Source organism: Takifugu flavidus, chromosome 1, assembly GCF_003711565.1.
Source record: "Takifugu flavidus isolate HTHZ2018 chromosome 1, ASM371156v2, whole genome shotgun sequence".
Classification (NCBI taxonomy): Eukaryota; Metazoa; Chordata; class Actinopteri; order Tetraodontiformes; family Tetraodontidae; genus Takifugu; species Takifugu flavidus.
This window is the reverse complement of record NC_079520.1, coordinates 2,907,272-2,929,089: the sequence shown is the minus strand read 5'-3', so window position 1 is coordinate 2,929,089 and position 21,818 is coordinate 2,907,272. Positions and strand designations below refer to the sequence as shown.

The following is a 21,818-nucleotide window of genomic DNA, read 5'->3' as shown; positions in this document are numbered from 1 at the left end:
GTAGCTAGCTAGCATCTGCACCGCTAATCACACAGGCTGGTACTGTCAGAGAAAGAACTTAGTATTCCGGGAGGACGCGTCGTATCTATGTGCGGACCGGGTGGACCGACGGGGTGAATATTAAAAGAAAAAGCTCGATTTCTCATTCGGGCCGACATTTGCGAGCCGGATCCATCCGTTATCAATGCGAGCGGTTAATGGAAATGAGTTGTTGGAGCGGTAGCTAACGGGGATCGCGGTGTTTTCCGCGGGTTGGACACGCACCGGGGCGGGTGGGGGGGTGGAAACGTTCGGAAACGCAGTCACGTCCTTAAACGACCGATTAAAGTTCGGATTCGATGCAACACGACGTCCCAACTGCACCACCTGCCGCTCAATTCACGGCTCAATTGGCATTCGTGTGACGGACGGTCGGGCTGGACGTGCGTGGAGTCCCCTGATGTCCGCCGAGGGACGAGGGTGAGACAGTTGCCTGTCTGTCTGTCTGTCTGTCTGTCTGCCTGCCTGCCTGTCTGTCTGCCTGCCTGACTGTCTGTCTGCTGGCCGAACAACTGGAAAAGTTATCATGGAATCTTGATATCTTGTTCATGGAACCTTGCCAATGGGCCAAGGAAGAGCTGATTAACCTCGAGCGTGTCCACGGGGACCTTGACCTTTGACCTTCAAAAGACCAAAGGTCAAACCCAAGGGGCTCGGGTCTTAAACCAACCTACGATGCCACTTTTAAGTCCAAAAACTCCCATAAAGGAAGAGCGGACACTGGATCACCTGCTCCCTCTACGAGAACACGCACCAGGTTCTTTTGGGTTTAAGACCCAGCAGGCGGGGAAATGGGCTGCCTGGGGGGGGGCTGTTTTGGTGGCAGGTGTGAGCAGTACAAACCCAACAGGGACTTTGGGGGGGGGGTAAATGGGAGGTCGTAACGCGGCTGCTGGGGGGGGAACGGCGACTGACTGAACGGCTCTTGTTCTGTCCCTTTTCCAGAAGGATGACGAGCGTTCTGCTGCCGACCCGTCGCTCCTCCGCTGAGGATCTTCGCCGCTCTTTGGTTCCGGGACGCTCGGACGCAGGGATGAGATAATAAACCCGCTTGGACTCTGCGCTGCTACGACACATGTGGCGTTTGTGAACCCCACCCCCGCCCACCCACCCCGCCCCCCGCCCTCTAGGACCTCCCCAAAGACAAGTTCGACCCCAACCGTTTCCGACCATGACGACACCGGCGCTGCTGCCCCTGTCGGGCCGAAGGATCCCCACGCTGTCCCCGGGCGCCTCCTCTTTTCCTCACCACAGAGCCACGCTGAGGCTCTCGGAGAAGTTCATCCTCCTCCTCATCCTCAGTGCCTTCGTCACCTTGTGCTTCGGGGCCTTTTTCTTCCTCCCGGACAACTCCAAGCACAAGCGCTTCGACCTGGGCCTGGAGGACGTGCTCATCCCCCACATCGACCCGCCCAAAGAAGGGAAGCACTCCTCCGGACAGGTGGTCATACATGGACAGGGCGGGCACGACGAGCACAGGCACAGGTAAGGACCCAACCCGGTTCTGCTGAGAGGTTCTGACCCATATCTGCTGCGGACGTCAACCGGGTCCAGCATTTCTACTCGCGTGATATCGGCCAAAGACTTTAGAGACGTAACTGATTTGGCTGATCCATAAATCTCTGTATGGTCGCGGCTGCACACACACACACACACACACACACACACACACACACACACACACACACACACACACACACACACACACACACACAGTCACGGTCCTCTCAGGTGGGGGAACATGACACCGACTGACGTGGCGTCCCTGCTGCCTCCGGGTTCATGTTATCTACATCAATTATCTGTGGTCACAGCCCGTCTGTGGTCGCAGCCCGTCTGTGGTCGCAGCCCGTCAGTGCCACATTTGCTGTGTTGTTTGCAGATCCTGGGAATGTTCTCACCGCATTAGTCGGCTCGTATGTGTTTTCATGCCCTCGCTTTCCGCCGTGTAATGACCCGTCACGATGAGGTGCGTTTGCTTTAGGCAGTTTATTTTCTCTGTGTGTGTGTGTGTGTGTGTGTGTGTGTGTGTGTGTGTGTGTGTGTGTGTGTGTTGTGTGTGTGTGTGTGTGTGTGTGTGTGAGAGAGAATGATTGAGAAGCAGGTCTGACTGCAACATGGATCGTGTGTCACAGATTTGAAGCATGGCGTCCTCGCTCGGATCGCCGCCTCTCTTCAGCGTGTTGAGACCGCATGTGTGTTTTTGTGATTTGCTCCAGAATAAAGTGTGTGAGTGTGTGTGTGTGCGTGCGTGTGTGTGTGTGCGTGTGATTGTGTGTGTGTGAGATGGAGTCCGCAGGGACGCGTTAATTTGAGAGGAATTGAAGCTGTTGCTGCGACGATGCTTAAATGTTGTAGGGATGGGAATAATCCCTCTGAGATCCCTGGGAAATTAGTTTTGTGCGGCTCTAAAAGGCTCTTGTGTAATTAATGCCAGATAAGCATCTTCATGCAGGATGTTTGGGTTGGTTCATTAATTGTAGGTTATGAAAACAGCGTCCGTGGCTGCACCGTCTTTAAATGTTCCCCAGAACGAGCCGTGTGTGTGTTCTAGAGCAACCACACCTCTGATCCTGATCATATCAGCTCGACCCACCCAGCGCTGATCCATCCCATAATCAGCTCCACCAGTGTGAGGGCAGCTAACCTGGTTTATGACCATGGTCATGATTCAGCATCAGCTCCACTGAGTGTGTGAGTGCGTGTGTGTAAACACTGATTTTCTATAGAAACTAGGACACACCCCCTTTATAATTTCACTCCTTTAAAATCAGCTATGCAGCTTTTACAGTTGTGCAGTTTGGCTGTTGCCATGGTAACCAATGTCCAGACCAGTCCCCTTTTTATTGGTATTTTCTTCCACTTTTCTCACATCTTAGTTTTTATTGACTGGAATCCAGTATTGCATTTTCTGATGAGTGAAAGTTCCACCAGACGCACCGATGCTGGAAAAATGGATGGATGGATGGATGCATGCATGCATGGCCGGATGGATGGGTGGATGGATGCATTGATGGATGGATGCATACATGGCTGGATGGATGGGTGGATGGATGGATGCATACATGGCTGGATGGATGGATGCATGGATGGATGCATACATGGCTGGATGGATGCATGGCCGGATGGATGAGATCAGTGAGGCTGTCATTGAAAGGGTGCAGTACAGTACGAGCGTCCTCGGCGGAGTGTTCTGTCAGCAGACGTGGGGACCCTCTGTCCTCCGTGGGGACCCGCCGTCCTCCGTGGGGACCCGCTGTCCTCCGTGTGGACCCGCTGTCCTCCGTGGGGACCCGCCGTCCTCCGTGGGGACCCGCCGTCCTCCGTGGGGACCCGCTGTCCTCCGTGTGGACTCAGCTGCAGACTCTGCTGACCCGAGTGTCTCTGAGAACATGAGAGAGCAACATTCACTGTCGCCTGAGCTGCTCTACCAGAACTCCATGACGACGTCACTCCTAATGCAATGGGATCCACCAGCGAGACCACCTGGGCCCCCCCAGAGCCAGTGGCCTCACGCACATGCACACGCACATGCACACGTTTGGACACCTGTAATGATCTGAAGGTTTAGTTCAGGACGTTGTTAAACCGAACCTCCATTGTTGGATCCCTCCCTCAGCCACTCAGGCTCCAGGGCTGTTTGTGGCTGCCCCTGGAGGGGGGCCAAGAGGTCAGCCAGCCAGGCCTGATGTAGGTCAGAAGGGCCGGGACTCCAGGCTCAGGTGTTCATCACACCCGCCCCCGGAATATCTGCGTGAGAGCGATGGGAGCGGAAGACGAGCTCACGGGCGATGCAGGTGAATATATTTAACAGGAGCGTGTGCGTCTGACACAATAAGGTTAAAAGCCCCGCGGAGAAGATGTTACGGCGGAGAAGAAAAGAATAATCGAGGAGGGAGCGGCGGCCCGCCCGGGAGACGCACGCAGACGGCAAATAGGTCACGGAGAGAAAGCGGGGCACGGAGGCTGTCTCGTGGATCACGTTGATGGGGACCCTGGGAGCCGCGTCTGCCCATAACCAACATCACTGCTGACCTACCAACCTCCAGCATGGCTCCCCGTCCCCCGGTTACGGTTTATCCACCTTGGACGGCAGAAAACAAGAGGAACGCCTCCTAGAGAGCGATGGTGTTTTTCGGTCGGATACGAAAATGATTGAGCGCGACGACGGTCCTCGTGTGTTCGGTCGGTCCCACGGGTGAGGGGTAAATAAAAGCTGCTTCACCTTGTTTGTTTGTTGCTCCTGAGTAAACAACCTCCCGAGGGCCTGAGGGCTCTGGATGCTTCGTATCGTAGCGCTAAATCTGAAATGTAGTTAGACCCAAGACCAGTCGGTGCTGTCTCGGCAAGCAGTGAGTCTTTGATGTTGGTTCTTTGATAGTCAGCCAGTGCAGAGACTTGAGCGCAGTTGTGATGTGTCCCGACCTCTGTGGGGGTGAGCAGCAGCGGCCTGTACGTTACGATAATCCCGCAAAACACGCAAATGAACAAAGTTCTCCTGAGTCTTGTTCCCGGTAGGAAGCTGATCTTGTTATTGTGCTCATGTGGTTGTTAAAGCTCAGGTCTGATGTACAGCGCTGCGTGTCCCCGGCCCCTGATTATGATGGGAGGAATAAGCTGAGCCAGAGATTTTAAATTAAAGAGGCCAAGGACGGACCCTTGGGGAACTCCACAAGTTTTGGGGGTTTTTTATATGCTCAGATTCTTGCAAGTGGCATCTTTGCTCTGTGACTGAACTACCAGTGCTCCTCTTTCCCTGCATAAGTGACTGGGTGTGTGTGAGAGTGTGTGTTCCCCTGGTTACGTGGCACCTTGCCTATACGGCTCTCTTCAGAGCCGCGTGTTTCCATGGTTTCAGCTACTTCCATCTCTCAGATATCCCATCAGGTAGCTGGACGACTGCTGCTCCTCTCAGATGTCCGGATGGGACAGCAGGTCACCAAATGAGCTCATTTAGCTTCTCCTTGTCAACAAAATGCTAAAGTGGACTTTAGCTTTTCGGAACAGTTGAAGAGTTCTCGCTCTTCTTGATGCATTTTAATTCATTTATGAATATTAATGGCATCAATTAGCAGCGGCACATCGCGTTTCTCCGCCGCGCTCAGATGTTCAGGGTACGTGCGACCTTTGTGGCTCATTTCAAATGGGTGTGGATTGGCGATGTCAGGACTTCTCAGCCGTGGAGGTCAGTCACTTGGGATTTTAAAGGCACCCTGAAGGAGCGAGGACCAGCCGGCGTCGAGCTTGATCCGAGAGGCGTGGCGTACATTAAACTGGCGGTTGGTATAATGAGCGTTCCTCTAACCTTCTCACGGTGCTCGCTCTTACGTTGGCAGTGATTGCAGTCGCGTATTTGCATGTTTTCCTTCGGTTTCCTTCAGGCTGTGTCCTGAATCCAATTCCCAGGTGATGTTGCACAACTCGGAACGTGTTCCGTGGGCTCCTCGCCGCGGGGTTAAACGGTTTCACGGTTGTGCGGAGGATAATCAGCAGCACGTGTTTCCTGTTTGTCCCGTTCGTCGTTCTCGTGTCGCCGCCGATCAGACGAGCCGTGTCTCACGGTCGTGTTCCCTGATCTGATCCGGGAACAGTGGGAGCTGCGGCCACAGCATCCTGGACCCTGTAGATAACCTGGGGAAGGACGTCACATGATCAGCGTGGGGCTGTTTGGTCCACCCTAATTTACCCCCAGTGGGTTGATGGAATCAAACCCTGCTTGTATTCTGAAGGTTTCCCAACGTGTTATATTCCTCCATTAAATAAAACCTGGCGACCTCAAGGCAAAATTGAGGAGATGTGCTATTTAGGTTGCAGAGTCCCCTCGTGTACACGCGCTCCCCAGAGCTTTGGTGCGTGTTGGCAGAGTTGAACTTTAATTAGTTTAAAAAGAAACCCATCTGTGCTCTTTACGCAGCCAAACATTTCCGTAATTCTTCGGGTCACACTTTGTTAAATAACCCAAGGAAAACTAGCACTTTTTTCTTTTAGAAATTAATGGAGGGCCACGTGAGGACTTAATTAGATCACAAACTTGGCTGATTTCGGTTTCTTACCCCCTGGCAGGGAGGAGGAGGAGAGCTTGCGGGACAAGATCCGAGCGGACCACGAGCGAGCGCTGCAGGAGGCGAAGGAGAAGCTGAGAAAGTCACGAGAGGAGCTGCAGGCCGAGATTCAGACGGAGAAGAACAAGGTCGTGGAGGACCTGAAAAAGAAGGACTCGGGGCCCAAACCCTTACCGCCTGTCCCCATGCCCAAAGTGGTGGGTGTCAGCGATGGCGAGCCTCTAGAGCCTGACGTCAAAGAGAAGCGTGACAAAATAAGAGAGGTAAGTCGGTGGTGAGGGATGGTTCTCCTCCGCCTCGAAATGGTGCACGTTTCTATCGGGTCCACCTGGAAACCTGAGCCGACTGGCGCTGCTTGTGTGTTTGGTGCGACCCGGAGGTGTCTTGTTCACCTCATTTTCACCGGCCCGGTCAGGTCGGGGGCTGTCGCGTACAGTCATCTGTTGCCGTGGAAACGCTCCAGAAAGGTCTTCGCACCTTTTCACCCGGTCTCCAATCTCCTACGACCGCGCGCTAAAAGTCAAATGCTGCGTCTGGAACAGTTCAGCAGCCGTTGGCACATGAGGCCCCTGACGGGGATGAAAGCCAGGCTCCCGTTTCAGGAATTATCTCGCTTTGGGCTTCAACCCTAAGATTGGAGGTTGCTGAAGTGAAAATCCTGCCGTTTGTTTCGGGGGGAAAGAGTTTCCTGATTCTACCTCTCCCTTTCTTTTTTTCCTCTGATGTTTTTGCAGGGCCAGCTTTTATTGAGCCAGACAGAGAGCGTCTGTGCAGAATGCAGATGGCGTTATCTGCTCCCACTCTCCGTAAACTCCGTCTCCGCTCCTCTTCTCCTGCATAATTACCTCATATCGTTTCTCCTGAAACAGCACTTGGACTTAGAACGCTGTCTGTGCCGGGGAGCTGTCCCATTCTCTCCAGAATCGCCTTTTCCCCTAAATGCCTCTTTTGTTCTCCTCATAATTGCCATTCAGAGGGAATGCCATACACTCCTAAATGAGAGGGCTACAGTAGGAGTGATGTGCGCTGCAGCAGGAAACGGCTGCACCTCCTTGTGACTCCGGAGAGAAATCACAATCACACACGATGAGACACTTTTGGCAGCGTCCATTTTACACATCTGCAACTGTATCCTTCACTCAGATCCAACAGGGGGTTTCTGCCAACTGTGAGTTTCCGTCTTCAAGGCGTCACTGCAGGTGAAACTTTCACTGAGGCCCATTTGATTTGGAAAAGCTCTGCCTTGATTTGAGCGAGGAGTTATTGCCTCCCCGCACATAAGCACCACGAATGTATTTACAGCCAAAGTAGCGCTCGCTCCACAGCCCTCGCCGTCTGAAAGACTCCGATAAGCCAGATAGGGAGGCTCCACGGGGCGGATTGGATGGAGATGAGAAAGATGAGGGCAGGCAGTGTTTTAAATCAGTCAAAGTGACTCTGGAGGTCACTCACAGCAGCGAGGAGCTCCACCATCCAGCTCCCCAGATGTCCAAAAGCTTGTTTCTTTTCCCCTCTCGCTGGAGTCAAGCTGGTTTTTGTTTTCCGTCTCTCGGGCGAAGCGATGGCCTTCGCCTCATCCGCTGACTCGCATTAATCTTTCACTGCCTTGAGAGGGAGGCAGCGGGAGAGATGGGAGCACGTCTGGAGAGCGCGTGCTAGAACGCCGGCCCGTGCAGCTGCCCTTCACTCCCCGTTCAAGGTCACCGCTCCTGATGCACCGATTAAATTCATGTGGATGTTTTAAAAAGTAACCTAATAAACTCTGAGCAGCAGTAATGATTAGACTAAAGGATCTGGTCGGGCCGTCTGTACCATGTTTGACATGAAGCATCCATCCTGGGTGCAAACGGGCAGTAAATGTATTCCCTCGCTCTGTCCGGCCGTAAATTCATCAAACGCTGCAGGGCTGCAGCCTTTCTCTTCAAACGCGGCACCTTTACTTTCCGCTCGGCTTCCACTTCATCCGCTGATGGAGGAAAAGAGGGGAGGCAAGAGCAATTTTTAATCTCCCGGGGACCGACTTTAATAACACGCTGCCGCCTCCGTGCTGCCAGTTCATTCAGAGCAAGCCCGAGCATCAAATGTGGCATTCTTAATAAATTTACAGTCAAGAAATACTGCAGAGGGAGGCAGGGTCACCATGGTAACGAGAAGTTGCGTCTCTAGTGACGCTCTTCTCGGGTAAAGGTAATAACGTCGATATCACTGTTTTGGCCTCCTTTCAGTCTAGTTTTAGATAAACCAGGGGTGGTAGCTTTGTCACAAGCTTTTTAGTCAAATAGGAAATGGATTGAGGTCATTTTTTTATTATTATTATTATTATTATTAGATAAAATCTCCTTTTCAGCTCGGTAACTTAAAACGGAGCCCAGAGCGAGAAGAGTACTTGGGCCCAGATTTGAAAGCATGAAATTGGGCATTTTGCTGTTGCAGCCTTAATTGGAATGGATTGACTTCAGCCTGCAGAACAGATTTCGGCTCGTCCCAGATCCCAGATGTCGGCAGATATCGGCTTTCCCAACTTCACAAGTTGTGGCTCCTGTTTGTATCCTAGATTCCATCAGTGATTTGGACTTCTGCGCCACCTCTGCGGCCATTTCCCTCTTGTTAGAGGGTTCTCGAGGCGCCAGGCTCGTCCCATATTGCTCCGGAGATGCTGTGATGCAGAGGGAAAGCTCTCAATCACAGACTCCTGCACATTCATTTCCAGTCTGTATTCCGAGGTCCTTTAAAAAAGCAGCTTGACAATGCCGTCGATCCTCTCGCTCCGTTGTGCCCGTCCTTGGCGTGTAGGTCGAGCTGATGGCGAATCAACCCTCCCCCCAGGTCACAGCCAGCATAGCATTGGTGCCTCCGTGCGACAGCCTGCATTAATTTAATAAATATTCCCTCAGTCTGGTCTTGGGATGGATCACGGAGAGAACAGGGAGGAACTCCTGGTCCCCTTTTAGCTTAGCTGTCGGCTCTTTCTGAGGAGGCAGGACAGGAAAAGCGCAGACTATGATTTAGTCTTCAGACTGCGCTCATCTTGTCCGTGCTGTCATAACTAAACTCCCAAAACTGGGACATCACCAGTCGGGGACATCACCACGGTCGACAACAGGGACCGTTGTTGTTGGTGACATCATCTACTTCCTCCAGCAGCTAATGTGGGTTAGCGCGAGGATGGTTTCTCGTGTGTTTCTCTTGTCAGCACAGCGCGTCGTTATTATTAAATGACATAAATAACGTCAGTCTGACAGACGGATAATGTCAGGGATCTATTTTCAGGTCAAGCAGGGCACAAGAGCAGTGAAAGTGGTGATTTAATCTGAATAACGGTGCATTTTAGAGTGATTTTGTCTAGCGTGGCATAGTTTTGTTATCAATTCGGTCATCGTGCACGTGACAAAAACACAAGACGTGCGACGCAGCCTGGCAGATGGACGGATAAGAAAGCTGCCAGGCGTAGCGGGACTATTCAGCGATCACAGGGTGTCAGACGGTGTCAGTGACGGCAGCCACACAGTCAGGACATGTCTTCTTCTGAAGTGGATGATGCCTCTCGAGAACCAGCCGTGCAGGATGACACCGGTTCCACGCCGAAAGGGAGAGTTGGCATTTTTCTCCCTTTCAGCTGTGTCATCAGTCTGCGCACGGCTGCAGCTCTGCTCAGCCTCAGACTCCATGTCTGGACCCATCTCGCCACCTCCTGATCTTTGTCTTCATCTGCTTTGTTCCCTTTCAGCCTCACTCCGAAGGTCACGCGTGAAAACGCTGTTTTTCAGAGAGGAAAAACGGCGGCGACGGCGCTGAAATCCCGCCAGTCTGTGTTTAGCGGTTTCAATTCGGAGGTTAATCGATGTTTCGTCCTATATAATAACGCGTGTGAAATGTGAGGCAGAAGGTTGAGTGATTAATTGATTGCCTAATTGTTCTGTGTCTGCAGATATTGATTCCAGCTTGGTGGAAATGAGCGGCCGGTTTTGCCGTGTCTCCATTTTGTTGCATGTGTGCATTCGTATTCCACACCTGTGCTTTCATCTTTGGTAGCGAGAGTTCACACGCACGCGCGCGCACGCTGACGCGCCATGTTGCCATCTTCTCTTTCAGATGATGAAGCACGCCTGGGACAGCTACAGACAGTACGGCTGGGGTCACAACGAGCTGAAGCCCCTCGCCAAGAAAGGACATTCCACAAATATCTTCGGTAGGCCAAACAAGTCGCTCACCGCCACTGGCACAGCTAATCACACACACACACACACACACACACACTCAGATTCCTGCGTGGAGGGCGAGGTTATCTGATTCTGAGTGTTTTCAAACAGTGGCATTATGTTACTGACAACGGCGGCCCTGAAATGGAAGATGAAATGAGATCCAAGCTCAAACGCTGTGAATTTCTCGGCGCTGCGCAGCCGAGTCGACCCTTTTTTTTTTTTTTGCAGGCGCTGTGAGGTGCTCTTAATTAAATCGTCGCAGCAAACACACACCGATTCCTCGTGTTTGCGACGCCGGTCACGTGCGCGCCGCAGCGCTCGGGCTCGTCACTCTGAACGTGAAGGCTGGGCGGCGTGTTTGACAGCTGTACTCGGGATATTTCCCAGCCTCCGTGCATAATTCCCGCTTTAACCAGCCGTGTCCTTGGCAGTGATTATTTTCTTTCCCCCGCAAAGAGGTCATTTCAATCCAACCTCTCATGTGTGATTTGCGTTTTGCCCGTTTTCCCGTGCACGGCTGCCGTGTATGATAATGCCGCCACGGCTTGAAATGCAAATGTTGTTGTGGGAGAATTTTTATCCCGAACAACAAACTCAAGTGCTTCATCTAATCGCGCTGGGAGTGTTTTTCATCCAGACGATTCCGTTTTTATTCCGTCATTTCAACAGAATTTGGCAGGGTGTCATCTCAGAAGGCTGGAGAGGTGAACGCTCGCTCCACATCATCAGCATTTATGCTGCGTTTGCTGTAACGGCAGCACAAAAAATGGAGTAAATTAGAGCTTTGTTCCCCAGAATCAACACAATGCCACAATCCTCCCTTCAGGCATCGCTCCATTCTTCATGTTTGCTTGTACAAACATGCTTTTATCAGCACTGCAAACACTTCAGTCATGTGTTAATTTAAATAACTGTGAAATGTAATTATATTAGACTGCAAAGCAAACTAGTAAATACCTACAGTTCAATAATTTTCTATCTCTTTACACAGGCTTCCTGTGCAGAACTTTTAAAGCACAATAAAGTTCTTTTAATTACTAGAAAAGCTTTAAACCTTTTGACACCGTCTTCTGTAACCAAACAAGTCATTAAAATCAGAAAACTCTAACTTGAAATGAGAGGTTCAAGGTCGGAGGAAAACAGGTTGTTCATGCTGTTGTTATTTACGCTGTCAGCAGATGAGGCTGAGCTTCGTGGACAGCTGGAGCCAAATCTTCCAGCCTTGGACACAAAGGTTCATTTTGCTTCTGTTTTAACGGCGTTTAACATCTTGGGCGTCAGCGGTGTGATGATTTCAGCCCTGTGAGGTGTTTCCAGGCTGTTTTGTTGTCGGGTCGCTGGCTGTTTCCCCTGATTGGGTCGTGTTGGTGGCTGTGTGACCTTATTGAAGACACGGTGTGGATTTAATCTCGCCTGGGATGTGCGAGGTCTGCTTGGTTCGCTCAACCGTGCGACTGCTGCTGCCTTGTTGTTGCTGCAGACGGCGCGGTTCATAATCGTGTTTATCAAATTTGGAGGCGATGCTAAATATGGACTTAGATATCAGCCACTCGCTCTTTTTTTTTGCAACACTGCGGATACAGAGATAACTGGATAAATCATCAGGCAGCAACCAGCGTAATATTTACCTGACTGAATCCCCAGGCAACATTTAGCAAGGCTCAGGTAGCTGGGGAGCTGATTAATATGGACCTCAGGATGTGTGTTTAGCTAAAAGCTTCCATTTGCTCCGCTAATGATGGTTTCTCTTTCTGAAAATCCAGTTCTGATGCCTGTATTTGCCTCCACCAGGTTATTGTGCCCCTTTAGTGGTAATATCTCCAGCTATGCGCTGTTTCCAGCTCCCCGGCCAAGCCGTTCGCCGGGCACATTCGCAGCTCGAAGTACAATCGAGGGGAGAATTGAATTCTCCCAACAAGATGTCAGAGTTCCTTCAGAACTTGTCTCCATCCTCCCTTGCTCCCCTCTTTCAGATTAAACTTTTAGTACAGCTGCCGGTGCTAAATTTGTCTGCACGAATAGGAAAGATTTCTCAGAAATGTGCAGAAACGAGGATTCTTTCGGGGGAAGATTCACAAAAAAATAAATCCCAGAACATCACACGTCGCCTGTTTTCATTCGAACGGTGGAACACTAAAAAGATATTTGTTGAAAATGTGAATAAGACAACAGCAAATTTAAAGCCATTCGAATTTATTTGTGGTGGAGAGGCCACTCGGAAGAAGCCAAGAGGGCGAATGGGATGGAAAATGAAAGACGACGATGCGTTTCTGTCCCTGTGAATCTGTGCCAGTGACTGAGGGGAGCGTGTTGTCGGTGAACTCAGAACATAAAGTTGGACACGCATCTTTAATCTGACTGAGGTGGTGGTGAGGAACCAGAACAGGTTGAACCAGGTTGTCTCAGATAAGCGCCGCCTGGCAGCATCCGCCTTTCGGTGGCCTCGGAGGATGAAGTTGGCACTGAAAGAGAAGCTTTTGGATGAATGGAGGAAGGTGGAGTATTGTTGTGGCCATAATAATGGCAGTAAAACAATCAAAGGTGGGCAGATTATCAGCAGGGGCAGATTTCTCAGCGTGTTGCTAATGCTGGATTATCCTGACGGAGAGGCTATTGATTTAAGGATGTTGCCACCCTGATTGTGCTGGAACAACTTAAATCCGTGTTTACACCTCCCAACTAACTGGCCTGTCTCCAACGACACATGTATAAGGGGCTTAAATGTTGAGTATTGTGATTATGCAGGGAGGCTGCCTCCTGCTCTGTTAGCCATAACGGCACCGAAGGAGAACTTTAGCAGCCTTCATCTTGGCCTCCCCGGTGTGGCATTGCCATGACTGGCATACCTGTAGGTGAAGGGAGGGGGTCAGGGAGGGCGTAGCGCAGCAGAGGGGCTCTGCTCTACCAACAATAGGGGCCAATCTGTCAAGATCCGGCACGCAGCCGGAGCGCCTCGCTATCAGCCGTGCCTGCCTGACTGGAGTGTATTTTTCGAGTGATTTAGCACTTCCTGTTTAGAGTGATAATAACGCTGCAGCTCCTGCGTGATGCCAGATGCCCTCTTCTTTTTGAACGGACTCGGAGATAAGGAGGAGGCTCAAGAATTCCAGGGGCGTGCAGCGTAGTCGATACGAGATGAGAGGATTTAAAGGGCCGCGTCCGCCGCCGTGGCCGATGCATGAACCAGTCGTTTAAATGAGGCTGCTCTCGCTGTCGGGACATCCTGCAGAGGCGCTGGTGCAGAACGTCACCTGTGTCACTAATCGGGGTCATTAGGATCAGTTTTACCTCTTCGTTCCTCCTCACTGCTGAGCTACGTTACGAGATGAACAGCTCATTCTTTAAGAGAGGGGGAGAGCAAGGCAAACATGTTCCACATTTGTACCCCAATAAAGGTGGAGCAAACTCAAGAGTTGTGGGGAAGGTTGCGTAATGAGGAGCTCTGACGAGGTTGTGGCTGCGTGTTGAGCACCTGCAGTTCATCAGCAGCCGTGGGGCGTGAATGTCGTGGTAACCCCCCCCTCAAAGGGGGAGGACAGTCTGACAACAGCGTCACAACAGGCTGCACATCAAGCCGGACCCCATAAATGTGCAGCAGGTCGCAGCGATCCGTGCACGTGCAGCCTGGGTGAGTGACTCGGAAGGACATCAGGGTTCTGTCGGGGCTCAGACAGCAGCGGCAGCCGTGAGCAGAACACAGAGAAGTCGGCTTCTGTGAATTACCGATGCATGTGAACGCACCAGCGTGGACAGAAGGAGAGCAAAAACCACAGAAGAAGAAGAGCTTTTGCGTCCTCGCGTGTAGCTCACAGGTGGTCCATTATCACTTGTTCATTCAGAATCCTTGGTCTTTGTTTTGCAGGTAATTCCCAACTAGGGGCCACCATCGTGGATGCACTGGACACCCTCTACATCATGGGTCTGCACGAGGAGTTCAGGGACGGCCAGGAGTGGATTGAACAGAACCTGGACTTTGGTGTGGTGCGTTCTAACCTTCTGTGCTCAGAAAAACCCAACCCAGAGAATTCATTGTTTAATCTAAGTGGCGGAGCCGCTGTCTCCAGGCTCGGTATCATCCTCCACCGCCTGCTTTCAGCTCAAGCATGATTTGATCATCTCAGAATACAAAACCGTTCTTTAGCCACTATCACCTGCGCGCTCACTTCCTCCATTTTCCATCAGAAGTGCAGCTTTTCATTTATCGTTGCCATTAACGGCCTCCTCTCCTCCAGTTTCCCTGTTAGCCACCTCTTTTTCAGCTGATACGATGTTTTCTGTGTTCTATTGTCTCTTATTCTCTGGAATCGGGCTCTCGTACCCTTCATTACTGCATTTGACAGTTGCCTGTAGTGTAGTTTTTATTTCCATTTTCCCTATGACTCCGTCCACATCAGTTTTTGTTTGATATAACTCAGAAGTGGCAGGCCTCTCCTTTCACATCACAGTCTTGCCTTCAGTCTTTTTCCCCTCATTTAAGCCTGAATCATTTTCCATTCTGTTCCCTGCCCTCTCGCTGCTCTTTAATTATCTTTTCTTCTGTCTCTCTCAATGGTTTGTCCTTTATTTATACCTTTTCTTTCATCAATCCACCCCCACATCTCACCTGCTAAAGGATACTTGCATACCTCTATCTTTTGATCTCTCTTATCTCCCTTTTTCCATAACGTCTCAGCTGTCACCACCTTTTCTCTCCTCAGATCCGTCGACCCTTCTGCTCTTCTCCCTCTGAATCATTATTCCGGCTGCACCTTTTTCCCTCACTTTTCCGCGTGTTGAAATGCCCGACGCGAGCTTGTTAGTCCCCACACACTGAGACAATCAGAGGGCAACTAGCAGGAGGTCAGAGGGAACCTTAACAGTCTGACACTCGGAGGGCTAATTAACCTCTGAATCACTGGCCAAACATCGGAGGGGTTATAAAGGCGGGAATGGTGGAGAACAGGAGGGGGGCTTGGTTTAATGAAGGATGGAGAACCAGAAGAGGAAAACAAACGTATGGAACGTTATTATACGTATGCCGTGTTTCCTACTGCATCTACGCATCCTCTTCAGGATAAAATTAGACTTGCACCTGAAGAGTTGTGCTGATGGTTGACCCGCGATGCTGTTTTTCTACCAGCATATCTTTCATATATCTGGATACGGGCGTCGAAACTTTAAAAATATCCACCTGGGTTTAATTATAGGGGCTGGACTCGTGTTTCTTTGGAATCGGTCCGATGAACGACAGCTGAGTGTAGTATTAAAAGAAAAGTAAATTAAAGATAAAGCCTCGTCAAAGGAGATGTTTTTTTTTGTAATCGCAGTGATATCCAGAATATGGATTTGCAGCATTTACTGGTGTAAAAATACCCCAAAAGCTGGATGACGATAAGGGAAGAAGCCTGGAGCTCGGGGCCCCAGCGGTGAGACGCTGTCGGCCGTGTTTTCCTGAACAACCTGCTTGCTGCTCTCACACCTGCATGCATTAGGCAAATGAGAGGAAATAGCTGCCGGCTGCTGCAGAGTTCCCCAACGGTCCCGGGAGAGTCCGAGTTTCAGCTTTGGCCTTTGCAGACACGGCTAAATCCTCGGTCCTTTAAGATGGTGGGGGGGAGAGTGTTGCAAAGAGCCCAGTTTCACGCTTCCGTCCAGTATTTTCCACCTCGCAGTACCGACTCCACCTAATGTGCACATCTTTCACCCTCTCCGTGAGCTCTGGAGTCGTTCCCTTAATTAGTGTGAATGTTCCTGCATCGTCGAGTCACAGCTGGGCGAGGAACAAATGACGGGAACGTGCTGGACAGCAGGATGGAAAGAGCCGGTCCCTCAAATCAGACAAGGAGGGAGAGAAAGTTGGGGGTGCAGAGGAGCTTCGCCTGTGCTGTAAAGCAACTTAATGGAGTTTCTGAAAACAGTGGAGTGAGCGGAGGTCAAGGAGAACTGTCTCTGCTGGTCAAGGCAGCACATTAATCATCACGCTGAAAGGCCACACTTCCTTATCCAAACACCAAAGTGTGGAACCATCTAACGGGGGCCTAACGCGGGCCTGAACGGGCCTTTGCAGCTTTACAATAGTGGCTGTCAGGTAGAGTGAAATATTTGACTGTCATTAATGATTAAATCCAGCCCGGCATTAACAGTATTAGCCATTAACATTCCACTTTTCCATCAATACCTCTGATCAGAGTTTCAATTAATCGGAGACATCGGCGCGTCGTTTAACTAAGTCCATTAAAGCGTTGGCTCCCGCCGCCTCGGGCTGGCACATCCATCATCGGGGGGGTGAGCGCGGGGCTCCTCCAGCGGTGACTCACTGCCGCTCACCCCCCCCCCCCCACCGACTTGGCAGCTATTTAATCATTTATTAGTGCAGGAGCCAGTGGCAGAGGCTGAATGGTGCAGAGAGGAGTGTGATGCACACAGGAAGAGGTGAAGAGACCTGACTGGGTGTGTGGGAGCCACAGAACCGCTGCTGTGGGGGCCCCCGACCCTGAGTGGTGACCGGAGATCTGAAGATCCGATGAGAAACTCCTGCTCTTCTCACTTCTCAGAGACACTCGCTCGGTGTTGTGCTGCTGCAGCAGCTGGAGGGGGAGAGGGAGGAGTTTTCTAAAACTCTGACGGCGTCCTGCCAGCGTTGCCACGCAGTGGTTAATTCCCTTCATGAACAACTCCCGAGCAGGGTCGCGTTGTGTGTTGCAGGTGTGTGTGGAGGGGTAAAGCCACTGCTCCATGAATAAATCATGACCAGTTGGGGTATTTTTTTTGAACACACCTGCCAGCTTGTTTATGGTCCCAGCACATATTTTACATAAACGTCGCATCGTTTGTTTCATTTTAGCCTCAATAGATCTGATCAGCGTCTTGTCACAGAACCTCATTTCTACTTTGTCTTATTCCGACGTCGCTCTTCCTGTTCTCATCTGCTGGATATTGATGAAGAATGATGATGAAGAAGAGAGCCCGGGTGTCCTTGACAAACATAAATAATGCTGCTTTTGTCTGTTTTCTCCAGAACGCTGAGGTGTCCGTGTTCGAGGTCAACATCCGTTTTATCGGAGGACTGCTGGCCGCCTACTACCTCTCCGGACAGGAAGTAAGTGCTCCGGAATGGCAGTCGCACGTGGGAAAAGGGAGCGCTGAACGGAAAGAAGGCTCCTCATCCATGTTTATCTGTTCTTCTGGCTTCACACCAGGAGGCAGGTTTTGGTTGTTGTCTTTTAGAGAGTCCGGTAATACGCCTTTGCTTGGCCTTTACACTTTTTCTCTGTCCGTTCTGTTTGACTCTGGTCTTCATTCCGAGCCGAGCGGTTTTTCCCACCGGGAGCGAACGCATCGCAGCGCCACGTTCGCTCGGCTGTTACTGTAGAGCTGGAGAATAAAGACGTTTAATATTTGATGTCCTTCTGCAGCAAACTGTGGATTATCCTAGAGAAGCAGGAGTCGGGTAGATCTGTTGGTAGATCTAGCTGGGGGGGGGGGTGATGTGGATGGGTTGACGGGGGGAGGGTACCTGTGACGGGGGAGGACAGCGTGTGAAGGTGATGGTCACAGATGAAGAGATAGGAGTGGAGAGCGAGCGTGATGAATGGCCGAGGGGGAGAAGAGCAAATCGGACTCATTCCTCACTCTTGTTGGACGTGCCCTTGAGCAAGGCACGACCCCTCATTTGCCTGCCTAAATGGTTGCTACTGGTCCCCTCCCCCGGGGAGCCTGGCTGTAATGGTGTGAATATAATGACAGGAGCTGGGCTGATCTGGAGGTGATGGGTCATGCTTTCACTGCTTATTAGCAGCTCTGTGATTTTATCCTGAGGACGATTGTGGCAGCTGCTGAGAATGACGGCAGAAACGGCGCTTTGGCGTCGCATGGGATGTTTCTGATCCGTTTTCAAGAGGACCAGGAGCCTTTAGATAGTCCAGCAGTGATGGATCGTGTTGCCTGAGCGTTAGTTTTCCCTCCTCCTTCAGCTGCGTTTCCCTGTCGCTCTGCTCTTCCCTCTTCTGGTCGCCTCTCTCCGCCTGGCGTAACCCGATCGCCTGTAGCGTCGGCTCTGGTTCCGTTATCCCCTGGTTCTGTTTGTGGGCTCTGCTGCCTGAGCATCTCGTGTCAGGACGCCTGGAGAACACGAAAAGATGAATCGATGGCTCAGAGACGGTTTTCTGGCTGAACTGAGCGGGGCCACCAGCTCACGCCGACGCCGTTGCCAGTAAGAGATCAGCAGGTCATTTATCTTCCTGTTGCCTCCTCCTGAAGATGCGCCCGGTAACGAGCTGCTGCCGTGCCAACAGGACTGAGAACCAGTGCAGATGTTCTCCTCTCCTTTTTGTGCGTGTTCCACATTTTTATAAGGCTTTCAGGCAGCTGTTCTATTTTCATCTGTCGTCCGGGGGATAATTATAACAAATAAGCAACGATAGTGGTGAAGATTAATGCTGAATGTAGCATTGAGGGCCCATCAGGTGGGCCCGTAGCAGCCAGACGCGCACGGCGGCGGGCTCCTTTCAGAGCACAACGCATGCAGCAGACGTAATGCTAATTTGATGACTCTCGCTGTGGCAGCTCGCCTTTGTGGCGCGTGGAAGCACAGAAACGACACCCAGTAACGGGAACACATTACGGGTGACTTAATCCCGTTTCTCTCCTCGCCTTCAGGGCCATTCTTACCGAGCAGACTCATTCAGCACATTTCACAGTCTGCTCCTTAATCCCTTTAGCAGCCTCCATTACATGTCAACAGTGTGTGTGTGTGTGTGTGTGGGGGGGGGGGCAGAATCTCACATTCACAATATTTTCCATTATAGTGTAAAATGCTGAGTTTACTGAGTAATGAGCACTTAAGATTAGTCTTGCTTTATTTAATAGTGTTTATTTTAGAGTATTTTGTAAGAAATTGTTCATTTAGCAGAGGGAAATTTCCCGAGGACGCCTAACGATACTTTATGCTCTATTTCCTCGGAGGAAGGCGGCATTGAGCGTTTTCCGTTGCCGACGCCTCTCAGAGTGGAGTTAAATCCTCCCTTTTCTAGTGTTGGGTGAATTTAGCGGCTTGAGTCTGTCACACGTCACAAATCCCCACGTGTAATAACACAATCTGTGGCCGATCTGTGGGTTTGTGGATCACAGCTCCGCCCGTCTCCTCTAGAACCTGTGACGGAGCAACGCCACTCTCTTTAACACGGTTCAGACCCGGCAACACCCCCGGCCTTTAGTGCACGTGACCCGTTAACCGCTTATTTAGAGACCAGTGCACATTGGCCAGGTTCACCCGCTACTGCTGCCCAGGATGATGTCATAGCGCGGTCCGTACCGAGGAGTCCAGCTCCGCCTCCTTAAATGACCCTCAGCCGCGGCTCTTCCTCCCTATCTGTCCACCAACCCCGGCGCCACCTCGTCCTCCCTCCACCTGCCAGAGACGGCAGGATTTTTATGGCTCCGGTCCGTGACAGGAGCTCTGCCAGCTTCTGTCATGAATCAGCATCTGCTTTGGATTCCGGCGTCGTCTCGGCGGAGCCGCTCCTGCCGCCCGGTGACGCGCAGCTTCCTGTTGGTGAACGGCGCTTCCTGATGAAACGGCGCCAACTGTTTGCCTCCTTTCAGTTCGGATCAAGATTTTTCCGTGCGATCCCGATCAGCACGAACGCGCGATTCAACGTGTTCTTTTTTTAATAAGTCGTATTTCAGAGCGGAGGAAAAGCTCAAAGGTAAAGAATCGAGCCTTTCTGCTGGCGCTGATGCTAATCACGCTTGTCTGCAGCACTTTCAGCCTCTTTAACTTTGTTGCTCTGCTGATTTCCGGCTGTTCTCTCCCCCAGGAGCTCCGCTCCCTTCACATTTCCATCCTTCAGGCTGCGCTCTGACAGTTCAGCCGCACAATAACCTGCTTTTATCGCTCAGGTTGGCACCTTGAGATTAAAAACAAAGCCTTTTTTAATCTGCCAGACAGGGAGGGAGAACCTGTGTAATCTCCCAAACACACGCTCGTTTGGGCCTGGCTGGATTTTAGGCAGGATAAGCATCAGGTTCTCTGCTCGCTCCGACCTTCGACCTCCTCTGAATCACTTCACGGTGAGATTGGAGCCTTTTACAGACGCAGCACTGACGAACGGCCTCAGCGGCGGCGCTCCCGGCCCCTCAAACATTCAGAGATTAGGCCTGATCGGGGAATCGTTGGTTTCCAGATTATTTAAAGATGGCATAAAAGTAGAATCTGATTTGCTCCTCTTCTTCCTCCAGGTATTCAAGATGAAGGCCGTCCAGCTGGCTGAGAAGCTGCTCCCCGCCTTCAACACCCCCACAGGGATCCCCTGGGCCATCGTCAACCTGAAGAGGTCAGGGAAGCCGCCTTTAATCTGGTTTAATCCGGGAGGGAATTAAAGCGAGACCTTCAGATCGGTCACTGCTACTGGATCTCTCTGAGTCTGGCGTTCGCATTCAGCGTGCACGTGCAACAGAGACATCCGCCGCGTTAACTAGGACCCCTCCAACTCGCCCAGTTTGGGCTTTTGATGCAGCGAAATGTCAAATTTCAGCTGCGTCTTTTGTTGTTCTCGAAGCTGCGGTGATCTGATGTAACCCTGGATCTCCCACACACGCACAGTCCTCCCACACGGGGTTCTGTGCATGACTTTCACGGTCCCCACGGTAACGGAATCCAGCCACTTTGCGTTGCCCTCAACGTCGTTTCAAACGTTTCGTCATCCCAAGGTGAGACCTGGCGATGGCGTGCAAATGTCATCAGGTAAATTCTGTGTAAAGGGCACCTGCGTGTTAAACGGAAATGTCATTCACGCCCACCGGCTTCTAGTTGGGGGGGGGTCACTGAAGCCTTGTACGGGGTCAGAAACACAAAAACACACCACAGGCAGCAGTCTGATGTTGGTTTAAAATCACCTTTTTCTCCAGTTTTGTTTTGACACCTCACCTCTCTTCTTCTTCTGTGTCTCCATCCCCTCACCCCCCCCCCCCTCCCCCTCCAGTGGTGTCGGTCGTAACTGGGGTTGGGCCTCGGCTGGAAGCAGCATCCTGGCTGAGTTCGGGACTCTGCACATGGAGTTTGTTCACCTGACCTACCTGACTGGAAACCCTGCTTACTACCAGAAGGTAGATATGCTAACAGCTAACAGCTAGCGAGTCATTGGTGTCTGGTTATGCAGCCTGTTGGGAATAGCAAACCCCTTTTCCGTGTCTCCTGATAATCGCAGGTGATGCACATCCGGAAGCTGCTAGCTAAGATGGACAGACCCAACGGGCTGTACCCGAACTACCTGAACCCGCGCACGGGCCGCTGGGGCCAGCGTAAGTACTTCCTTGTCAGAACCCTCCAGTGGGCTTGAGGAGATGTTTGTACCAGAGGTGTGAAAAGGAGAAACAGAAGCAATCCGAGCTAAGTGAAGGAGAATGGATCATCTCTAATGAGTACAAATTGAAGCGAGAGGAGGAAGACGGAAGTCGGGGAACGCCGTATTCCCGGGACATTGATTAGTGTTTGAGTGTGTGCCCGGGGAAATTAACAGCTCCCTCACTGCAGCTG

General features: G+C 51.3%; 1 protein-coding gene across 2 annotated transcripts in view; it reads left to right on the top strand.

The window, feature by feature from the left end:
• man1a2 (mannosidase, alpha, class 1A, member 2) overlaps positions 1-21,818 on the top strand; it is a 30,618-nt gene that overhangs the window by 526 nt on the left and 8,274 nt on the right. The window contains exons 2-9 of one of the 2 annotated variants that reach the window (XM_057047968.1): positions 985-1,524; positions 6,103-6,364; positions 10,194-10,290; positions 14,166-14,404; positions 17,301-17,381; positions 20,522-20,616; positions 21,265-21,388; positions 21,490-21,583. In XM_057047968.1, the coding sequence (XP_056903948.1) occupies positions 1,211-1,524; positions 6,103-6,364; positions 10,194-10,290; positions 14,166-14,404; positions 17,301-17,381; positions 20,522-20,616; positions 21,265-21,388; positions 21,490-21,583 (1,306 nt within the window). In that variant the 5' untranslated portion in view covers positions 985-1,210. The remainder of the gene's footprint in view (positions 1-984; positions 1,525-6,102; positions 6,365-10,193; positions 10,291-14,165; positions 14,405-17,300; positions 17,382-20,521; positions 20,617-21,264; positions 21,389-21,489; positions 21,584-21,818) is intronic. The other variant, XM_057047977.1, reaches the window with a different exon arrangement.